The following is a 23,604-nucleotide window of genomic DNA, read 5'->3' as shown; positions in this document are numbered from 1 at the left end:
TCCTCCAAACTTGAATCTGTTCCCCTAAGCTGCAGGGACTCAGTGTGATTTCTCCGCTCTTTTTAATACTGCCCCCATGTGCTCTATCCCTTTAAGTTTTGTTTCTCTGAGGCTTGTTATGGATTGGAATGCAGTCTTGTCACTTCTGTCATCACCAAAAGGTAGCAGAAGATCCTTTTTTGTTTTAATGATAATTGTAATGGAGAGAATACCTAACTCTCTTGCTGAAATGGTTAAGTGAACCTTCCTCAGGCATTTATGCGTGTAGCTTTCATCCCCGTGAATTTATAGGTTATCCTTAATTCTTCCCGTGGCTTCAGTATAGACCTAAAGATAAAATTCCTTTTTTTCTTTTTTTTTTTAAGATGAAGTCTCACTGTGTTGTCCAGGCTAGAGTGCAATGGCACGATCCTGGCTCACTGTCACCTCCAATTACAGGGTTCAAGTGATTTTCCTGTCTCAGCCTTCCAAGTAGCTAGGATTACAGGCATGCGCCACCACACCTGGCTAATTTTATATTTTTAGTAGAGATGGGGTTTCACCATGTTGGCCAGGCTGGTCTCAAACTCCTGACTTCAGGTGATCCACCCTCCTCGGCCTCCCAAAGTGCTGGGATTACAGGTGTGAGCCACCATGCCCGACCTAAAATTCCTATTTCTAAAGACCCCAATCTGGATGACATCTATGGGCCCTTACCTCACAAGAACTGAGGGTTAATCTACCAAACCATTCTGTCACCAAAATCTCAAACAACCTGGCATCCCACATATTCCTCCCACTGCATTTATCTGGCTTGTTCCCAACTCAGATCAATCTTAAAATCCACCTTCCCTTCTCCTTTATTTAGGCTGCTGAGCACAGCCAGAGAAACAATCTTGCAGAATAGTATCAGGACAAATTCATAGCCCTTCACATTTTCTAGACTCTCAGCATAATATGATGATCGTTGTTAGTGGAGCATGTTTGCTTAATAAATGTCAGCAAAATCTAACCTTAGGATGTGTCCTTATCATAAGCCTGAGAAGACATCACAGAGGAGGTCAGGTTTGTGGGTCTGGAGAACTGAACAGGAAATGGCTTGGGCTGAGGTGGTGTCCATAGGCAGATGCAATGGGAGGTGAGATGTGCTGATTTTGAATTACATGGGACATGTAGGTGATATTTGCTAGCAGGTGGCTTGAGATACAGGTTGGGAGTTCAGAATTTTGGATGATGGCTGATTGCCAAGGGAGAAAATACATTTATTTCTGGCAATATTATATTATGAACTCACTTTAGAAGATAACACTTTTCCCCAATAAAAACTTACTGAACTACTATGTTAAGAACTATTACACGCCGGGCGCGGTGGCTCAAGCCTGTAATCCCAGCACTTTGGGAGGCCGAGACGGGCGGATCACGAGGTCAGGAGATAGAGACCATCCCGGCTAACACAGTGAAACCCCGTCTCTACTAAAAAAAAAAAAAATACAAGAAACTAGCCGGGCGAGGTGGCGGGCGCCTGTAGTCCCAGCTACTCCGGAGGCCGAGGCAGGAGAATGGCATAAACCCGGGAGGCGGAGCTTGCAGTGAGCTGAGATCCGGCCACTGCACTCCAGCCCGGGTGACAGAGCAAGACTCCGTCTCAAAAAAAAAAAGAAAAAAAAAAAATCACATACATATATATATAAAAAAAGAAATGAAAAACAGAGTACTTTCCCTTGGACTTACAATTTAATTATGTAAGCCTATCATAACTTGTAAGATAAACATTATTCAAGTATTAATTGAGTTCTTACTACGTACTTGTCACTTTTCAAAGTACTGGAGTAAAAAACAGTAAATAAAGATGACAAGATTATCATTTCATTAAGCTAAAGTACACAAGAAAATAATTTAAAGGAGTGCCACATGGAAAAAAGAGGGTAATGTGATAGTTTCTACCAGGAAAGGCAGGAATAACATGAGACAGGTGGTTGGGAAAGGATTCTTTGCCATTTGTAAGGTAAGACTGAATGATGAGGAAGAACTGATCGATTGAAGATATGGGGAGAAAAGTGATTCAGGTAGAAATAGTAATGGCAGTGGCCCCAAGGTCAGTGTCAGCTTGGCTTGTTCAAGGAGTTCAAGGACTAGAAATAGACAAATTTTATACATACATGTATATATCCAAAGAGTAAATATTTGTGGAAGCTAGCTGATCAAGCTTTAAAAGTTATGTAATATATACATAATTAAGAGAGAGTTAATAAAATTAAAAATACAAGCCAAAGCAGAAAACCAGCATTTAAAGGGTCCTTCATACTGACCGATATTTATATACAGTGCTAGGATATTAACTGACCCATAGTAGTTTTGCGTTTATCAAAGTTTTACGTATGGGTTATATATAGGAAAAGCAGCACAGTACTCCATAATTTTTTGAGACAGAGTTTCGCTCTTGTTGCCCAGGCTGGAAATGACCCGTTATTGGCTCACTGTAACCTCCGCCTCCTGGGTTCAAGTGATTCTCCTGCCTCAGCCTCCCAAGTAGCTGGGATTACAGGTGCCCGCTACTGCACCCAGCTAATTTTTGTATTTTTAGTAGAGACGGGGTTTCACCATGTTGGCTAGGCTGGTCTCAAACTCCTGACCTCAGGTGATCTGCCTGCTTTGGCCTCCCAAAGGGCTGGGATTACAGGCGTAAGCCACTGCGCCTGGCCTTCCATAATTTTTAAATGTCCCCAAAGGCTAATATGTTGCATCTATAGATACAAACTGGACATCAGCCCTTTGAACTAAATCAAGTCCCCCACCGTTTTGCCCCAGGGCTTTTGTCCATTCAGATCCCGTTCCTGGAAAGCTGTCCCTGTGTATCTCCCTCACTTCAAATTCCTCAGTTATACACGAGGTCACAGTAACACTGTACTTTCTCAGAAGTCTTTTCTGAACCCTCCTCCAGTTTCAATCATGTTAACATCTTCATTCAACCCTTTATTCCCCTTCAGAATACACATTACAATTTGTAAGTACATCTTTTTGTTAATTTGTTTTCCCTAAAATGTAGTAACTCTACGACAGAAGCGATCATACCATGTTTCACTGTCAGATCCCCAGAGCCTAGCAGTGTCTAGCACATGGCAGATACTCAATAAACAAGGGATAAAGGTAGTTAAGCATATTAATTGTTTAATATTAATTGATACAACTAAACGAAACTGTTTAAGGGCAAATGACAGGATTAAATTCAACACAAGAATTTGTTTTTTGGCCAGGCATGGTGGCTCATACCTACGGAGCCAGCACTCTGGGAGGCCAAGGTGGGAAGACTGACTGGGGACAGGAGTTTGAGACCAGCCTGGGCAACACTGCGAGTTGTCTCTACAAAAAATTAAAAAATTAGGTGTGCACAGTGGCACATGCCTATAGTCCCATGAGCTGTGATTACCCCAGGTGATGGGGCTAGACTATCTCAAAAAAAAAAAAAAAAAAAAAATTACATGGTTTTTCAGAAGTCAGATGATTATGTTTTGAACACAAAGGTCATAGTAAACAAGATTTCTATTGAGAGGGACTTGTAAAAATACATAATACTTAAAATGGTACTTATATGTTTAATAAAATACGCATGGCCTTATTAATACACCTCTAGATATTTTACGTATATAAATACTGGTAGACAAAAGAATATAGTGTACTTGAGCCAGAATAGGACTGTTGTAATGGTATAGGCATGAATAAGACACAGATCCTATCCAGTGAAAGATGACTCTATGAAAGACCCATAAACAGCAAAGCAAAACTCAGACTGTAGTAAGTTCAATGTATAAGCAAAGTGCTGTGTGAAAACAGAGTAGAGATTAAGATCTGCTTGAGAGAACTGGGTAGGTCTAATGAAGGACATGGTAATGAGGAATAAGTAAAATTTCAACAGGTAAAGGAAGTCAGAGCAGGAGGAAGGTACACCTGGCTAAACAAAGCGTGGAGTGGAGCATAGGGATGATGTGGATGGCTAGGTGATAGGATAGCAATTCAACAATTTTTTTTTTTTTGACTCGCTCTGTCACCCAGGCTGGAGTGCAGTGGCGTGATCTTGGCTCACTGCAAGCTCTGTCTCCCAGGTTCACGCCACTCTCCTGCTTCAGCCTCCTGAGTAGCTGGGACTACAGGCGCCCACCACCATGCCCAGCTAATTTTTTGTATTTTTTTTTAATAGAGACGGGGTTTCACCGTGTTAGCCAGGATAGTCTGGATCTCCTGACCTTGTGATCTGCCAGCCTTGGCCTCCCAAAGTGCTGGGATTACAGGTGTGAGCCACTGCACCCAGCAGTAAGTAATTCAACACTTATACAGTAGTCATGCAGTACTATCGTGTACCAGGCACTTATTCTAAGATGTTTCTTAAAAACATATATTATACAATTAGTCCTTTTCCATGATCCTTATTCTTCAGAATAACTTTCATATCAAAATATCCTTCAGGGATTGCTAACTGATAGTAAATTATTAGGTTGGTTCCAAAGTAACTGTGGTTTTGCCATTAAAAGTAATGTGAAAATATGTCTATAATTTGTGAAATATTATCTTTACTGTAGTCTTCTAAATATAGTATAAAAGCAAGTTAACTCTTTCCATTTGCCCCAGTCTTCCATTAAAAAAGAACATTTAACAATCTTACTGTATAGAGATTATTTTAGTGAAATGGGATAATCTGTGTTTTCAATAAAATTTAAAATAGTTTCTTTATCCAAAAGCTTTAAGCAGAGGATAAGGTGAAGGAAAAAAATAAGGGAAGGAAGGTATGTGTGAGGACCATACTGCTTCTACCATTCAGAGTTTTAAGTGGCTGCCATGGCTTTAGAGCTATATATTAAGAAAGCATGGTATTTAACAAATTTTCAAAACAGTTCATTTTCTGAGTAGATTTAATCTTTTTTTTTTTTTGCAAATTACATTAACAAGAATGTAATGGTATGAGTCTTGAGGTCTAGTGGAAAGACCACAGGCCTTAGGAAGGTCACTTAAAACTCTTAATGGTTGTTTCTACACCTTTCAAATGATATACTACATGTTGAACCTTACCCAGGCTGTAGGAAATAAAATAGTCAGTCCCTCCACATCCTCGGGCGTTTGCGTCCAGGACCCATATTGCCAAAATGTGTGGGTGCTCAAGTCCATTATATAAAATGGCATAGTATATGCATATAACCTAGATCACTTCTAGATTACCTACACTACCTAATACCATGTCAAAGCTTTGTAAATAGTTGTTACATTGTATTATTTTAAAATTCATATTTTAAAAATAGCTGTGGTTTTAAAAATTGTTTTTCTTTTTTTTTTTTTTTTTTTTGAGACAGAGTCTCACTGTCACCCAGGCTGGAGTGTAGTGGCGTGATCTCGGCTCACTGCAACTTCTGCCTCCTGGGTTCAGGCAATTCTTCTACCTCAGTCTCCTGAGTAGGCTGGGACTACAGATGCTCGCCACCATGCCCAGGTAATTTTTGTAATTTTAGTAGAGACGGGATTTCACCATATTGGTCAGGCTGGTCTTGAACTCTTGACCCCGTGATCCGCCTGTCTCAGCCTCCCAAAGTGCTGGGATTACATGCGTGAGCCACTGCGCCTGGCAATTGTTTTTCTTCTCTAAATATTTTCTCTTCTTTGAGATGGAGTCTTACTAATTATTTTCTATCCATGGTTGGTTGAATCCATGAATGTGGAACCCACGAATACACAGCTTGACTGAAAGTTGTAAAAAATATTTTTGGCCAGGCACGGTGGCTCATGCCTGTAATCCCAGCACTTTGGGAGGCCGAGAAGGGTGGATCATGAGGTCATGAGTTCGAGACCAGCCTGGCCAATGTGGTGAAACCCTCTCTACTAAAAATACAAAAATTAGCTGTGCATGGTGGCATGTGCCTGTAGTTCCAGCTACTCGGGAGGCTGAGGCAGAAGAAGGGCCTGAACCCAGGAGGCAGAGGTTGCAGTGAGCCCAGATCATGCCACTGCACTTCAGCCTAGGCGACATAGCAAGACTCAGTTTCCAAAAAAAAAAAAAAAAAATTTTTTTTAGTTTTATAAAAGTACAGTACAGGCTGTGGCTGGTGGTTCATGCCTGTAATCTCAGCACTTTGAGAGGCCAAGGGAGGCAGGAGTTCAAGAGCAACATAGCTAGAAACAGTCTCTACAAAAATTAAAAAGTACACCATCACATTTCTAACACACAGTAGAAGTACCATGCTTATGTCTAAAGTGGTACAATAACAAGTTATATACTATGAATATCATTTAGGCCTTTAGACTAATGTGGGTGAGAAGTAATCTTTTCTAATCTACTGTTTAGCAAACAAAGCTCCTGCTAAAATACTGAACCTCATAAATTCTCATTTTCTTCTAATTTTCCATTTTTGTCTTTTTGTTGTACTTGAGATTTCCTTAATTTTCCCTTCTACCCCTTTTATTTTTTTAAAAAATTTCCTCCATATTTTAAAATCTTCAGTAAATCTAAAATTTTCTGAATATTCTTTTTAATTTTCTTTTTTGGTGATAGTCTCACTCTATTGCCCAGGCTGGAGTGTGATGGCCCGATCTCGGCTCACTGCAACCTCCACTTCCCAGGTTCAAGTGATCCTCCTGCCTCAGCCTCCTGAGTAGCTGGGACTACAGGCGTGTGCCGCCACGCCTGGATAATTGTTTTTTTTTTTTTTTTTGAGACGGAGATTCGCTATTGTTGCCCAAGCTGGAGTGCAATGGCACGATCTCAGCTCACCGCAACCTCCGCCTCCTGGGTACAAGCAATTCTCCTGCCTCAGCCTCCTGAGTAGCTGGGATTACAGGCTTGCACCACCATACCTGGCCAATTTTGTATTTTTAGTAGAGATGGGGTTTCTCCATGTTGGTCAGGCTGGTCTCAAACTCCCGACCTCAGGTGATCCACCTGCCTTGGCCTCCCAAAGTGCTGGGATTACAGGTGTGAGCCACTGCACCCGGCCCACGCCCAGTGAGCCGCCACGCCTGGCCTGAATATTCTTTATATGGCATGTTTGTTTGAATATGGTTATATGCTGCATCATGAAGTTACGGTCAATGACAAACCATATATGAGGGTCATCCTGTAAGATTACAATGGAGTTGAAAAATTCCCATTGCCTAGTATTTACTACATTATACATAAGTCCTCATTTTAATGTTGATAGGTTCTTGAAAACTCCGACTTTAAGTTAGACATGTAATGAAACCAATTGCATCATAGGGTAATTAATATAAACAAGTGTTAAGTTCCTAAGGCACATTTCTGGTCACAAAAACCACCAAACCTCTAAATAAAGACCGAAAACACTTCTATTTAATTGATTAATTAATTAATTAATTATTTTTGAGATGTAGTCTTGCTCTGTTGCCCAGGCTGGAGAGCAGTGGCGTGATCTCAGCTCACTGAAACCTCTGCCTCCCCAGTTCAAGAGATTTTCCTGCCCCAGCCTCCCAGTAGCTGGGACTACAGGTGCCCGCCATCACACCCGGCTAATTTTAGTATTTATTTATTTATTTTTTTAGTAGAGATGGGGTTTCACCATATTGGCCAGGCTGGTCTTGAATGCCTAACCTCAAGTGATCCACCCAACTCAGCCTCCAAAAGTGCTGGGATTATAGGTGTGAGCCACCATGCCCGTCCCCTAAAACACTTCTAATATCAAACACTGAAATAAATGTGAACTATACATACATTTAAGAAAGATTAATAAAAACAAGATAATGCATCCAATTTTTGGTCAATCAGTGAGCTATGGCAATCATATGGTGGTGGGTTATATCAGGGAATACATGTTTGTAAAGCAAAAATTTTAAGGAGCACCTCCTACCAACATGCAGTTCAGAAACAATAACAAATATGGAAGGCTTTTTGTTTTTTTTTTTTTGAGATGGAATCTTGCTTTGTCATCAGGCTGGAGTGCAGTGGCGTGATCTCAGCTCACTGCAACCCCTACCTCCCAGGTTCAAGCGAGTCTCCTGCCTCAGTCTCCCAAGCAGCTGGGACTACAGGCGTGAACTCCCAGGCCAATTTTTGTATTTTTTAGTAGAGATGGGGTTTCACCATGTTGGCCAGGATGGTCCCGATCTCTTGACCTTGTGATCCGCCCACCTTGGCCTCCCAAAGTGCTGAAATTACAGGTGTGAATTGCTGCGCCCAGTCTTTTTTGTTTTTTTGAGACAGGGTCTTTGCCCTGTTGCCCAGGCTGCAGTGTAGTGGCATGACCACGGCTCATTGCAGCCCTGACCTCCTGGACTCAAACGATCCTCTCACCTCAGCCTCCTGTGTAGCTGGGACCATAGGTGTGCGCCACCATGCCTGGCTAATTTTTTTTTCTGTAGAGACGAGGTCTCCCTATGTTGCTCAGGCTGGTCTTGAACTCCTGGTCTCAAGCGATCCTCCTATCTTGGCCTCCCAAAGTGCTGGGATTACAAGCATGAATCACCACACCTGGTCCATTCATTCATTCATTCCTTTTTTTTTTGAGACATAGTTTCATTGCCCCAGGCTGGAGTACAGCAGCACAACCTCAGCTCACTGCAACCTCCATTTCCAGGTTCAAGTGGTTCTTGTGCGTCAACCTCCCAAGTAGCTGGGATTACAGGTGTACGCCACCACGCCCGGCTAAATTTTGTATTTCTAGTAGAGATGGGGTTTCACTGTCTCTACTGGCCAGGCTGGTCTCAAACTCCTTACCTCAAGTGATCCACCTGCCTCAGCCTCCGGAAATGCTGGGATTACAGTGCAGTGTGAGCCACCACGCCTGGCTATTCATTCATTTTTCAATCTGCTTATTCTAATTCAGGGTTGCAGGTGGCTGGAGCCCATCCTGGCAGCTCAGGGCACCAGGTGGTTATGCACCCTGGCCAGGATGCCATCTCACTGCAGACCGCCCTCACACCCACACTCAGACTGGGGCCACTAAGACATGCCAATGAACCTAACAGGCACGGCTCTTGAGATGTCGGAGGAAATCAGAGTGCCCAGAGAAAACTCATGCAGATATATGGAGAATGTACAAATTCAACAGACAGTGGCCCTGGCCAGGAACTGATTTTTTTTTCTTTTTCTTTTTTTTTTGAGACAGAGTCTCTGTTGCCCAGGCTGGAGTGCAGTGGCGCGATGTTGGCTCATTGCAACCTCCGTCTCCCGGGTTCCGCACGACCGCACCCGGTTAATATATGTATTTTTTAGCTGGGACTATAGGCCTGCACCACTGCACACTTGCTTGGTTGCTTATTTATTTAAGACAGAGTCTCATTCTGTTATTTACTTATTTATTTATTTCAGAGTCTCTGTCCCCCAGGCTGGAATTCAGTGGCACAATCTTGGCTCACTGCAACCTCCGCCTCCTAGGTTGAAGCAATTCTCGTGCCTCAGCCTCCCGAGTGGCTGGGATTATGAGCGCGCACCACCATGCCCGGCTACTTTTTGTATTTCTAGTAGAGACAGGGTTTCACCATGTTGCCCAGGCTGATTCAAACTCTTCAGCACAGGCAATCCACCTGCCTTGGCCTCCCGAAGTGCTAGGATTACAGGCGCGAGCCACTGTGCCTGGCAATTTTTTTTTTTTTTTTTGAGACGGAGTCTCACTCTGTCACCCAGGCTGGAGTGCAGTGGCCAGATCTCAGCTCACTGCAAGCTCCGCCTCCCAGGTTCACGCCATTCTCCTGCCTCAGCCTCCCGAGTAGCTGGGACTACAGGCGCCTGCCACCTCGCCCGGCTAGTTTTTTGTATTTTTTTGTAGAGACGGGGTTTCACCGTGTTAGCCAGAATGGTCTCGATCTCCTGACCTCGTGATCCACCCGTCTCAGCCTCCCAAAGTGCTGGGATTACAGGCTTGAGCCACCGCGCCCGGCTAATTTTTTATTTTTAGTAGAGACAGGGTTTCACCAAGTTGGCCAGGCTGGTCTCAAACTCCTACCTCAAGTGATCCACCTGCCTCAGCCTCCCAAAGTGCTGGGATCACAGGCCTGAGCCACCGAGCCCAGCCTGATTTTTTTTCCCTCATCAATATTATAACGAAACGACATTTAAGCTAAGTGTTATTACAAAGAAGTCAAAAACTTAAAACTTAAAGAACTCCTAAGCTCAAGTGATCCTCCCACCTTGGCCTAGGTGTTGGGATTGATTACAGGCATGAGCCACCATGCCTGCCCCCCTTTTTTTTTTTTTTTTTTTTGAGGCAGAGTCTTCTCTGTCACCCAAGCTGGAGTGCAGTGGCACAATCTCAGCTCAATGCAACTTCCGCCTCCTGGATTCAAGTGATTCTCCCACCTCAGCCTCCTGAGTAGCTGGGACTACAGGTGCACACCACCATGCCCGGCTAATTTTTGCATTTTTAGCAGCGACTGGGTTTTGCCATGTTGGCCAGGTTGGTCTCAAACTCCTGACCTCAGGTTATCCGCCTGCCTCAGTCTCCCAAAGTGCTGGGATTACAGGCCTGAACCACAATGCCAGGCCCCAAAAATTAAAAAAGTAAATAAATAAATGTAATATGTCTGTAGTCCCAGGTACTTGGGAGGTTGAGGTGGGAGGATCATCTTGAGTCTGGGAGGTAATGACTACAGTGAACTGTGGTCATGCCACTGCACTCTAGCCTAGGTGATACAGCAAGACCCAGTATCAAAAAAGAAAAAAAAAATTAATGTAGCCTCAGTATGCAGTGTTTTTTTTTTTTTTTTTTTTTGAGACGGAGTCTTGCTCTGTCGCCCAGGCTGGAGTGCAGTGGCCGGATCTCAGCTCACTGCAAGCTCCGCCTCCCGGGTTTACGCCATTCTCCTGCCTCAGCCTCCCGAGTAGCTGGGACTACAGGCGCCCGCCACCTCGCCCGGCTAGTTTTTTGTATTTTTTAGTAGAGACGGGGTTTCACCGTGTTAGCCAGGATGGTCTCGATCTCCTGACCTCGTGATCCGCCCGTCTCGGCCTCCCAAAGTGCTGGGATTACAGGCGTGAGCCACCGCGCCCGGCCAGTATGCAGTGTTTACAAAGTGTACGGTAATGTCCTAGGCTTTCACATTCACTCACCACTCACACATTGACTTACCCAGAGAAACTGAGTTCCATCATAAGTGCCCTATACAGGTATACCATTTTTTTTTTACTCTACTTTTACTGTACCTTTTCTATGTTTAGATATACAAATATGATTGTGTTACAATTGCCTACAATATTCAGTACAGTAATATGCTATACAGGTTTGCAGTTCAGAAGCAATAGGCTATACCATATAGCCTATGTGTATAAAAACCATCTAGGTTTGTGTAAATACACTCCATGATGTTCACATGACAAAGTGACCTAACAATGCATTTCTTGGGATGGATCCTCTTTGCTAAATGATGCACGACTGTATCTTTTTTTCCTGCTATGTCTCACCCAGGCTGGAGTGCAATGGATTGATCTCGGCTCACTGCAGCCTCTGCCTCCCAGGTTCAAGCAATTCTTCTATCTCAGCCTCCTCTGAGTAGGTGGGACTACAGGCATTTGTCACTACACATGGCTAATTTTGCATTTTTAGTAGAGAAAGGGTTTCACCATGTTGGCCAGGCTGGCGTATCTTTTCTTATTTTTCAGAATAATTTTTTTTTTTTTGAGACAGAGTCTCACTCTGTTGCCCAGGCTGGAGTACAGTGGCATGATCTCGGCTCACTGCAACCTCCACCTCCCAGGTTCAAGTGATTCTCCTGCCTCAGCCTTCTGAGTAGCTGGAATTATAGGCACATGCCACCATGCCTGGCTAGTTTTTTGTATTTTTAGTAGAGATGGGGTTTCACCAAGTTGGCCAGGCTGGTCTACAACTCTTGACCTCAGGTGATCCGCCCACCTCAGCCTCCCAAAATGCTGGGATTACAGGAGTGAGCAATCCTGCCTGGCCTGTTATATTCTCTTTAATATGAAAACAGACTTTTTTTTTTCTTTAAAGGCTCATGGCTGTATATATTTATTTTGGGACAAGCATAGTAAAAGGAGAAATGTTCCCAACTACTCTTGATTTTTAAGAGTGTCTCCACATTGGCCGGGTGCGGTGGCTCACGCCTGTAATCCCAGCACTTTGGGAGGCCGAGACGGGCGGATCACAAGGTCAGGAGATCAAGACCATCCTGGCTAACACGGTGAAACCTCGTCTCTACTAAAAAAATACAAAATAACTAGCCGGGCGTGGTGGTAGGCGTCTGTAGTCCCAACTACTCAGGAGGCTGAGGCAGGAGAATGGCGTGAACCCGGGAGGCGGAGCTTGCAGTGAGCAGAGATCGCGCCACTGCACTCCAGCCTGGGCGACAGCGAGACCAGTCTCAAAAAAAAAAAAAAAAAGAGTATCTCCACGTTAAAATCAACTTCAAAAGAAACAAAAACAACATTCTGTAAGCATTAAACTTAAATGGAAGCATATCCCTCAAAATAATTGACCTATGTTCTTCAAAAATGTGAATATCAAGTGACACAAAGAGAGCTTAGGGAATTGTTCCAGATATAAGAAGATTAGAGTCCATGCATGGTTCTGGATTACATTCTGTATTAACCAAAAAAATTGATAGGAAGAGTATTATTGGAATATGTGATGAAACTTGAGTATGAACTGTCAACTACATAACAGTATTACATCAGTGTTACAATTTTCTGATTTTGCTCTCTGTACTATGGTTAAGTAAGAGTATCCTAGCTTTTAGGAAATACAATGAAATATTTAGGAACTAAGGAGCACAGTGTCTCCAACTTATTTTCAAGTGGTTCAGGAAAAAAAAGTATTTACATTTTATTTTCTTGAGACAGGATCTTGCTCTGCCACCCAGGACTGGAGTGCAGTGGAATGATCATAGTTCATTGCAGCCTTGACTGCCCAGGCTCAAGCAATCGTCCCACCTCAGCCGCCCAAGTAGCTCGGACTACAGGTGCATGCCACCACACCCAGCTAACTAATTTTTTTTTGTAGAGACAGGGGTCTTACTTTGCAGCCCAGGTTGGTCTTGAACTCTTTGTGGCTTCAAGCCATCTGCTCGTCTCAGCCTCCCAAAGTATTAGAATTACAGGCATGAGCCACCATGCCTGGCCAAAAAGTATGTATGTATGCATGTACGTATGTATTTGAGACGAAGTCTCATTCTGTCACCAGGCTGGAGTAGTGGCGCAATCTCAGTTCACTGCAACCTCCGCCTCCTGGGTTCAAGTGATTCTCCTGCCTCAGCCTCCCAAGTGGCTGGGACTACAGGTGCGTGCCACCATGTCCAGCTAATTTTACTTTATTTTATTTTTTTTTGAGATGGAGTCTTGCTCTGTCACCCAGGCTGGAGTGCAGTGGTGCAATCTCGGCTCACTGCAAGCTCTGCCTCCCAGGTTCACACCATTCTCCTGCCTCATCCTCCCAAGTAGCTGGGACTACAGGCGCCTGCTACTACACCCGGCTAATATTTTGTATTTTTAGTAGAGACGGGGTTTCACCGTGTTAACCAGGATGGTCTCCATCTCCTGACCTCGTGATCCACCTGCCTCAGCCTCCCAAAGTGCTGGGATTACAGGCGTGAGCCATCGCACCTGGCCCATGCCCAGCTAATTTTTGTATTTTTAGTAGAGACGGGGTTTCACAATGTTGGCCAGGCTGGTCTCGATCTCTTGATCTTGTGATCTACTCGCCTCGGCCTCCCAAAGTGCTGGGATCACAGGCGGCAGCCACGGTGCCTGGCCAAAATGTATTTATAAAGAGAAAATAAAAGCAAACAGGATGAAAGGTAAATAACTGCTGGATATGCAAATAAGCTATATGGGAGTTCCTTGTACCAGTCTTGTAATTTTTGTGTAAACTTGAAATTACAAGAAAACAAAAATTTACACACGAAAAAAGGAATTAAAACCACCAGTTTTCTTTCCCAGAACAATAAATACAAGCCAATAATGCCCAATATATAGATTTTTATGTCTGTTCAGGGAAATATAGCTTCATGGCCTTACATAGTCAATTATACTCTAAAACCCCTAATTCTTGGGGACCACTGTGTTTCAATAAGAACAAAAGGTTTACCAGGGCTACTAGGGACAGTTAAGAGCAGAGACTGGGAAGGGTGCAGTGGCTCACACCTGTACTCCCAGCACTTTGGGAGGCTGAGGCAGGCGGGTCATGAGGTCAGGAGATCGAGGCCATCCTGGCTAACAAGGTGAAACGCTGTCTCTATTAAAAATAAAAGAAAACTTAGCTGGGCATGGTGGCATGCGCCTGTAGTCCCAGCTACTTGGGAGGCTGAGGCAGGAGAATTGCTTGAACCCAGGAGGCGGAGGTTGCAGTAAGCCGAGACTCCAGCCTGGACGACAGAGACAGACTCCATCTCAAAACAAAACAAAACAAAACAAAAAAGAGCAGAGACTATGCTGCTCAGTATGGGGGCTCACACCTGTAATCCCAGCACTTTGGGAGGCTGAGGTGGGTGGATTGCTTGAGTCTAGGCGTTTAAGACAGCCTGGGCAACATGGTGAGACCCTGTCTCTAAAAATATTTTTAAAAAATATAAATAAAACAGAAGAGCAGAGACTATCCACATCTTTTTTCATTATCTCTATGAACGGTTGGTTGCTCAATGCTCACATATAGTTGTGCTTCAGTATATGTGAACTGCTGATACTAACATGAGTTTACTGTAAAAAGTGTAACTTCCATGTGTTAGACAGAAGATTTGAGAAATGTATAAGGAGTAAGCCAACATTCTATAACATCTTAGTTCTGAGAGAAGATAAAGAGAATATCAATGTGGTAGTTAGGGTTGGCCAACTATGCCCCTATTTAGCCTATGCCTGGTTTTGTAAATAAAGTTTTACTGGAACACAGGCATAAGCATTCATTTACCACACATTGCATGCAGCTGTTTCTCAGAATTGCATAGCTGTGACAGAGAGCACAAGGCTCACAAGGCCAAAAATATTTATGATCTGGCCTTTTACCAAAAAAAAGTTTGCTGGTCCCTGTCCTAGGTAATAGCAAACTTGTAACCTGTCTAAATTCTTTGTGCGTGTGTGGCAGGGTCTCACTCTATAGCCCAGGCTGGAAGGCAGTGGCACGACCTCGGCTCACTGCAACCTCCACCTCCCGGGTTCAAGCGATTCTCCTGCCTCAGCCTCCTGAGTAACCGGGACTACAGGTTCATGACATCACGGCCAGCTAATTTTTGTATTTTTAGTAGAGATAGGGTTTCACCATGTTGGCTAGGATGGTCTTGATCTCTTGACCTCAAGATCCGTCCACCTCGGCCTCCCAAAGTGCTGGGATTACAGGTGTGGGCCACCGCGCCCGGCCCCAACTTTTACTTTAAAGGTCCAAAATTCTGGTACATATTTGGCTATCTAATTTAAACTATAATGCTGCTACTACTCAGATTCACTAAAGTGAATAAAATGCTTACTGTAGACCTAAAGTTGGACAAAATGAATGTAGTCTATATAAAACTACAAAAGTTGGTTTTCTGAATAAAGTATAAAAGCTTCCGTGGCCAGCAACAGTGGCTCACACCTGTAATCCCAGCACTGTGGGAGGATAAGGCAGGCGGATCACTTGAGGTCAGGAGTTTTGAGGCCAGCCTGGCCAACATGGTGAAACTCCACCTCTACTAAAAATACAAAAATTACCTGGGTGTGGGGTGTACACATGTAGTCTCAGCAACTCAAGAGGCTGAGGCATGAGAATCGCCTAAACCTGGGTGGGTGGCAGAGGTTGCAGTGAGCTGAGACTGTGCCACTGGACTCCAGCCTGGGCAACAGAGCGAGACTCCATCTCAAAAACAAAAACGCTTCTGAACTTTTTTTTTGGAGACAGAGTCTTGCTCTGTCGCCCAGATTGGAGTGCAGTGGTGTGATCTCGGCTCACTGCAAGCTCTGCCTCCTAGGTTCATGCCATTCTCCTGCCTCAGCCTCCCGAGTAGCTGGGACTACAGGCGCCTGCCACCAGGCCCAGCTAATTTTGTTTTTGTATTTTTAGTAGAGACAGGGTTTCACCATGTTAGCCAGGATGGTCTCGATCTCCTGACCTCGTGATCCACCCGCCTCAGCCTCCCAAAGTGCTGGGATTACACGTGTGAGCTACTGCACCCGGCCTAGACTTTTAAGTATATCCGAGAAGCAAGATCTCAGGGAAAACAAGAACAACTTATCATAAACACCATATATTAAATGAAGATTATATGTTAGACTGAAAATTTTGTATAATGTTCTTACTTCAGCATGTGGAAACTAAATGCCACATCCTTATTTTTTGCAGACAGGATGTGAAAAGTTTAAGCATGAGAAGTATAAAAAAGGGAACACTCCTGTACCGGGAGGCAGAGGTTGCTATTAGCCGAGATTGCCCCACTGCACTCCAGCCTGGGTGATGCAGCAAGACTCCGACTCAAAAAAAAAAAAAAAAAAGAAGTCAACAAGTGGTTTCCAAAAAATGACAGGACTCCAGTGAATTTAACATTGTTTGTTTGTTTGTTTTTGAGACGGAGTCTTGCTTTGTTGCCAGGCTGGAGTGCAGTGGCATGATTCGGCTCACTGCAACCTCCAACTCCCTGGTTCAAGCGATTCTTCTGCCTCAGATGCCTGAGTAGCTGGGATTACAGGCACGTGCCACCATGCTCAGCTAATTTTCGTATTTTTAGTAGAGATGGGGTTTCACCATGTTGGCCAGCATGGTCTCGATCTCCTGACCTTGTGATCTACCTGCCTTGGCCTCCCAAACGGTGGGGATTACAGGTGTGAGCCACTGCGCCTGGCAACATTATTTATTTAGACTGTAAAGATCACCATTCCAAACACATGAGCCTGATCAACTAGCACAGAAATTGGTAACTTTTTGTGTACAGGCCAGATACTAAATTTTTCTTTTCTTTCTTTTTTTTTCTTGGGGCAGTCTTGCTCTGTTGCCCAGGCTGGAGTGCAGTGGTGTGATCTTGGCTCACTGCAACCTCCGCCTCCCGGGTTCAAGGGATTCTCGTGCCTCAGCCTCATAAGTATCTGGGATTAGAGGTTCGAGTCACTACAACCAGCCTGGATCCTAAATATTTTAATCTTTGTAGGCCACATGAACTCTGTCACAAACTATTCAACTCTGTTACTTAACAACTGACTGAACTCTCTTCGAAGTTATGATAACTGTGAGATGTTTCTTAAACATTCATGTTTCTAACAATGAGATATGCAATAAAAACTATGATGCTATATGAAACAAGCTAAGTTCAAAGAACTTCTCAGGAACACTTAAAAGTTAAGGCCTTTAAGTCAGATTCAGAAAAATCTGGCATAAGAATCACTCTGAAGTATCTAACTGGTCACCCTCTTACAGCACCCTGTAAAAAGCATTAGTAGGTAATGTGCTGGTATGCAACAAGATCTTTAAAAGAAAATGTGGATAATGCAAAGAAAGCAAGATATACCAAAAATATTTCAAATACAATTATAAGAAATGTGATTCCCCCAAAAATAAATGTCAAAGAAAACTAAAAATGGACAAAGTACATATTAAATATTGCCAATGTAAATTATCTTTGGAAATAAAAAGAGAACATTCAAATTTTACTAGATATTAATTATTTCCAACCATGTTAAGGGAACCTTTTGCTAGCATCAACCAAGTAGCAAAATGACCTTTAATTATATCTCTACCACTTCCATATAAAAAGACACAGACATACCTCAATTTATACTTAATTCAAGGAGCAGGGTACTACTGAAGGTGTAAGTAGTGTGTTGAATGTTGGAGTTTTTATTAACTTAGTAATGGTAATATGCTACAATATATTTATTTCTATGTTAAACAGGACTGCTATTTAGTTCTGGGAATATTGGTAAATAGCAATTGTTTATTCTTGTCAAATCTGAAAGTTTATAAAGTTGTCTTTATGAAACATTTCTCAAAAAAAACAAAAACCAGCTTGTCCCTCCTATTCTACCTCCCCAAAATTTTAAGTCTTGAAGGCAGGGACAATATGTATGTTGTTCATTGCGTATCTCTGGTATCATAAGAAACAGTAAAACCTCAAATTTTATTCTTGAGTATGAACTCTTAACAAACTTCTCTAAATAATATTAGGGTTTCAACTGTCTATTTCATAATTAGAATTTTAAATATAAAGATCACATAAATGATACATATTTATATTGATAACTGTACAGAAGCCAAATTCATTAGTAGAAACTCATTCAGAGAAGTAGAAACAATTCTAACATTTCTAAAATTAAAAATTCATAACTTTATAATAAGTTTATGTAGGGCAGTCCAGCTGTTCTAGGCAAGCAATTCTATTTTACCTTTCCTGGGATGAAGCAACAGAGATTGGAATCCACATATTTCATGAAAGTCATATTTAATAGTGACAGCCTTGTTTCAACAGCAGCAAGAATGTCTGCATGACGAGCTAATGAATGGTTTCTCCTTTCTGACTCTCTCCTATAATAATAATAATAATAAAAGCAAGGCAACCATTAAAGCAGTATTGTGGACTAAAATATTAAGCAATCAAGATAGTTTAATGAAACACTTTTTTACATGTTAATTTAGAAATCTACAATTGGGTCATAATTTAACTGTAATGATGAATGAATCACGATGCCTAGAAATCCTTACCAAGGACTGGTACTCACTGACAAAATATTTGAAAACAAACAAAAAAACCCCCAAATTATATATACATATTTTTTAATTAGGTTTTTTGGGGCCGGGCTTGGAGGTTCACGCCTGTAATTCCAGCACTTTAGGAGGCTGAGGCAGGTGGATCACCTGAGGTCAGGAGTTTGAGACCAGGCTGGGCAACATGGTGAAACCCCATCTCTACTAAAAATACAAAAATTAGGCGTGATGGTGCACTCCTATAGTCCCAGCTACTAGGGAGGCTGAGGCAGGAGACTCGCTTGAATCTGGGAGGAGGAGGTTGTAGTGAGCCAAGACCACACCACTGCACTCCAGCCTGGGCGACAGAGCAAGACACCATCTCAAAAAAAAAAAAAAAAAAAAAAAAAAAGGTTTTTTTGGTTATCAAATCTAATGGCTATTAGAACAAGAGAAATTAGATAAATGAATGGATTACACATAGAAATATAGGCAGGAGTCTATATGCTTTTGACCATAAAATTTAACTCCTTTAAACTTTTTAACAATATGAGAAATAACTCATCCATAATAAAATTATCTTAAAGAGGACAATTTAGTGGTGTTTAGTATAGTCACAGGATTGTACAACTATCACCACTATCTAATTTCAGAATATTTTCATCACCACAGAATGAACTCCTGGAACCATCATCAGCCACTCCCATTCTCCCAGTCCCTGGCAATACTAATCTACTTTCTGTTTCTCTGGATCCACCTATTCTGAAAATTTCAGATAAATGGAATCATAAAGTGGCCTTATGTTTCTGGCTTCTTTCATTCAGCATAGTTTTCAAGGTTCGTTCTTGTTGTAGCATGTACCTTTTTATTGCCCAGTAACATTCCATCATACAGATATATCATCACTTTGTTTACTCATCAGCTGACAGACACTTGGGTTGTCTCCACTTTTTGGCTATTATGAATAATGCTGCTAAAAACGTCGTGTACAAGTTTTTGTGCAAACATTATGTTTTCATTTCTTTTGGGTACTTATGTAGGAATGAAATTGGTGGCTCAGACAATAACTCTCTGTTTAACTTTTTGAGAACAGCCCAACTGTTTTCTTTCTTTCTTTTTTTTTTTTTTTGAGACCAAGTCTCACTGTGTTGCCCAGGCTGGAATGCAATGGCATGATCTCGGCTCACTGCAACCTCTGCCTCCCGGGTTCAAGCAATTCTCCTGCCTCAGCCTCCTGAGAAGCTGGGATTATAGGCACTCAACATCATGCCTGGCTAATTTTCAAATATTTGTAGAGACACAGTTTCACCATGTTGCCCAGGCTGGTCTTGAACTCCTGACCTCAGGTGATCCACCTGCCTTGGCCAAAGTGCTGGGATTACAGGCGTGAGCCATCACATCCGGCCTGAGAACAGCCACACTGTTTTCTAAAGTGACTGCACCATTTTACATTCCCAACATTGATATATGAAGGTTCCAATTTGTCACATCCTCCCCAACATTTTTCCATTGTAGTCATCCTAGTGGATATAAAGCACTAGTGGATATAAACCTCGTAGTGGTTTTGATTTGCATTCCCCTGATGACTAATGATGTTGAGCACCTTTCATGTGCTTGTTGGCTATTACTTATCTTCTTTGGAGAAATGTCTATTCAAATCCTTTGCCCTTTTTTTTGGAGACAGAGTCTCGCTCTGTCACCAAGGCTGGAGTGCAGTGGTGCGACCTCGGCTCACTGCAACCTCCGCCTTCCGGGTTCAAGCGATTCTCCTGCCTCAGCCTCCGAGTAGCTAGGATTACAGGCGCCCGCCACCACGCGCAGGTAGTTTTTGTAGTTTTAGTAGAGACAGGGTTTTACCAGGCTGGCCAGGCTGGTCTTGAACTCCTAATCTCAGGTGATCCACCACCTCGCACCTGGCCCCTTTACCCTTTTTTAAACTGGGTTGTCTTTTTATTGTTGAGTTGTAAGAGTTCCTCATACAATCTGGATCCACGATTTGCGCATGTTTTCTCTCATTTTGTGGGGTGTCTTTTCATTTCCTTAATGGTGTGTTTTGAGCCACAAAAGTTTTAAATTTTAAGTCCAATTTGCCTAATTTTTTCTTTTGCTACTTGTGCTTTTGGTGTCACTGCCTAATCCAAGTTCATGAAGACTTATTACTATGTTTTCTTCTAAGGGTTATATATAGTGCTGACATTTACACTTAGGTCTATGATCCCTTTTGAGTTAACTTTGATATACAGTATGAGGAAGAGGTCTAACTTCATTCATTTTCATGAAGAAAACTAGTTGTCCCAGCATCATTTGTTGAAAACACTACTCTTACCGCATTGAATTATCGTGACATTCTTGTTAAAATCAACTGATTAAAAATACAACGTTTGTTATCCAGACTCTTGCCTCTATTTCTTTGATCTACAGTTCTATCCTTATGCCAATGCCATACTGTTTTGATTACTATAGCTTTGTACTAAGTTTTGAAAGTGGGAAGTGTTAGTCCTCCAATACTCCTCTCCTTTTTCAAAATTGCTTTGGTTATTGTCACACTCTTGTATTTCCACAGGAATTTTAGGATCAGTGTATCAAGTTTTGGAGAAAAAAAAAAAAAGACAGCTGGAATTTTTGATAGGGGTTACAAAAAAAAAAGAAGTCAAGAAACAAACAAAACATATTGTACCTTATTGTCAACCCTTATCACACTGAATGTGTAGATCAGTCTGGAGAGTATTGTCATCTTAACAATATGAAGTCTTCGAATCCATGAACACAGAATGCCCTTCCACTTATTTAAGTCTTCTTTAATTTCTTTCAATGGTGTTTGTAGTTTTTAGCATACAAGTCTTATGTTTTTGTTATATGTATTACTAAGTATTCTATTCTTTTTGAAACTATGATCCAATGTGTTGAACTTCCTTTTTGGATTGCTCATTGCTAGTGTATATAAATATAATTGATTTCTGTATATTATTTTTATATCCCATATCCTTGCTGAACTGGTTTACTAGCTTTAACAATCAATCAGCGTACTCCTTATCCACAAGATCATATCATCTGTGAACACAAGAGTTCTACTTCTTCTTTTCCCATTTGGATGCCTTATATTTCACTTTCTTGCCTATTTTCTCTGGCTAGAACCTCCAGTAAAATGTTGATCAGAAACGGTGAGAATGGACAAACCACTGCAGAAATCACATTGTGATCTTTGTGCCCTTTGCTATAAAAACTTGGAAAGCAATATATAAACCACGAGACTGAAAAAAAGAAGTCAAGAAACAAAACCAGCTGTATATCATTGTCATTGCCACCCACAACATACCTTGGGAGTTGTGCTTTAACTTGTTTCTGACATAGATTATGGTACCTCTCCACTTTAAGAAATCCCTGATTCAACATTCTCTGGCAGACCAAGTCCATTCTTTTACAAACCTACAGGGAGAAAAAAGAATAACAAAAATCAATAACTAAATTAATAACAGACAATTAACAGAGACTCATAACTGATGGCTTAAAGCTCTCTGTATCCTACTATTGTTCCTCAGTTTGCTGTATGTACCTTTTTTTTTTTTTTGAGACAGTCTCACTTTGTTGCTTAGGCTGGAGTGCACTGGCGTGATCTCAGCTCAGTGCAATCTCCGCCTCCCAGGTTCAAGTGATTCTGCAGCAACTGAGTCATCAACCTAAGGTTAATTCTCACCATATGGGGTAGATGTTGCAGTACAAGATATGGATGATTAGGAGCTGTCTTATGCTTCCTTCCATCTCATCCAAGCACAAATGATCAACAAATGTTTGTTGAAACGAAATGCTGATGAAACTCTTGATGTAAGTTGTTTTCTCCTGAGAACACAGGGCTGACAAAAATTCTGGCAAACTGGGTTGAAGCTCGAGAAGGCTTTAATATTCTAATAATAAAACCAGATATTTAAAGCACAATAAACTTTAAGTACAAAGTAATTTCTTTTTTTTTTTTTTTTTGAGACAGAGTCTTGCTCTGTCGCCCAGGCTTGAGTGCAGTGGCACAATGCTGGCTCACTGCAAACTCCCCCTTCCGGGTTCATGCCATTCTCCTGTCTCAGCCTCTTGAGCTGGGACTACAGGCGCCCGCCACCACGCCCAGCTAATTTTTTATATTTTCAGTAGAGACGGGGTTTCACCGCATTAGCCAGGATGGTCTCGATCTCCGGACCTCGTGATTTGCCAGCCTCAGCCTCCCAAAGTGCTGGGATTAAAGGTGTGAACCACCGCGCCCGGCCAGTAATTTCTAATAAGTAATGTTTGTTTGTTTTTCAGACAGAGTTTCACTCTGTCACCCAGGTTAAAGTGCAGTGGCATGATCTTGGTTCACTGCAACCTCCGTCTCCCAGGTTCAAGTGATTCTCCTGCCTCAGCCTCCTGAGTAGCTGGGATTACAGTTATGCACCACCACGCCCAGCAAATTTTTGCATTCTAAGTAGAGATGGGGTTTCACCATGTTGGCCAGGCTGATCTTGAACTCCTGGCCTCAGGTGATCCGCCCACCTTGGCCTCCCAAAGTGTGGGGATTACAGGTGTGAGCCACCCTGCCTGGCCAATATGTTAAAATACAGTAGAATCTATTTCTAACTAAACTAAACCAGTTATCAGTATTTGTTCAATGTCTACTGAAAAAAACAAAGACATAAACCCAGTACATATCAACATATGTAACTGCTTTTAATGAAAAGTAACTTTTTTCTAAAACAAAACATTTAGTGATTAGCCTTATTTTACATTTCTGCAAGGCTTTTTGATATGTGGTTTAATATAACACAGGTCAACTTTCATACCTGTCTCTGCATTCAATCAATTGAGGTATTCTTACCTCAGAAAATTCTGGAAAATACAAGAACACACAAGTGCACGTTTCATTAGCTATCAGTGTGATGCCATCATGTCATCAAATATCACGTGGCTACTGGAAAACTCCATGTATAATTGTGGAAAAAATGAGCGTGCCAAACATAAATAAAACCTTAGTACTATATAAAAAAAAAAATACTTTAGAACTTATGGACCCTGTGACAGGATCTTG

General features: G+C 42.1%; 1 protein-coding gene across 1 annotated transcript in view; it reads right to left on the bottom strand.

The window, feature by feature from the left end:
- The window catches only part of LOC105478252 (F-box protein 28), a 44,111-nt gene that overhangs the window by 9,466 nt on the left and 11,041 nt on the right, over positions 1-23,604 (bottom strand). Inside the window, exons 2-3 of the mRNA XM_011735389.3 lie at positions 21,871-21,980; positions 18,257-18,395 (exon numbers count right to left, since the gene is read on the bottom strand). Of these exons, the coding sequence (XP_011733691.1) occupies positions 18,257-18,395; positions 21,871-21,980 (249 nt within the window). The remainder of the gene's footprint in view (positions 1-18,256; positions 18,396-21,870; positions 21,981-23,604) is intronic.

This window comes from Macaca nemestrina, chromosome 1, assembly GCF_043159975.1.
Source record: "Macaca nemestrina isolate mMacNem1 chromosome 1, mMacNem.hap1, whole genome shotgun sequence".
NCBI lineage: Eukaryota > Metazoa > Chordata > Mammalia > Primates > Cercopithecidae > Macaca > Macaca nemestrina.
Note: the sequence above shows the minus strand (reverse complement) of the source record. Positions and strands in the feature narration are given on the sequence as shown.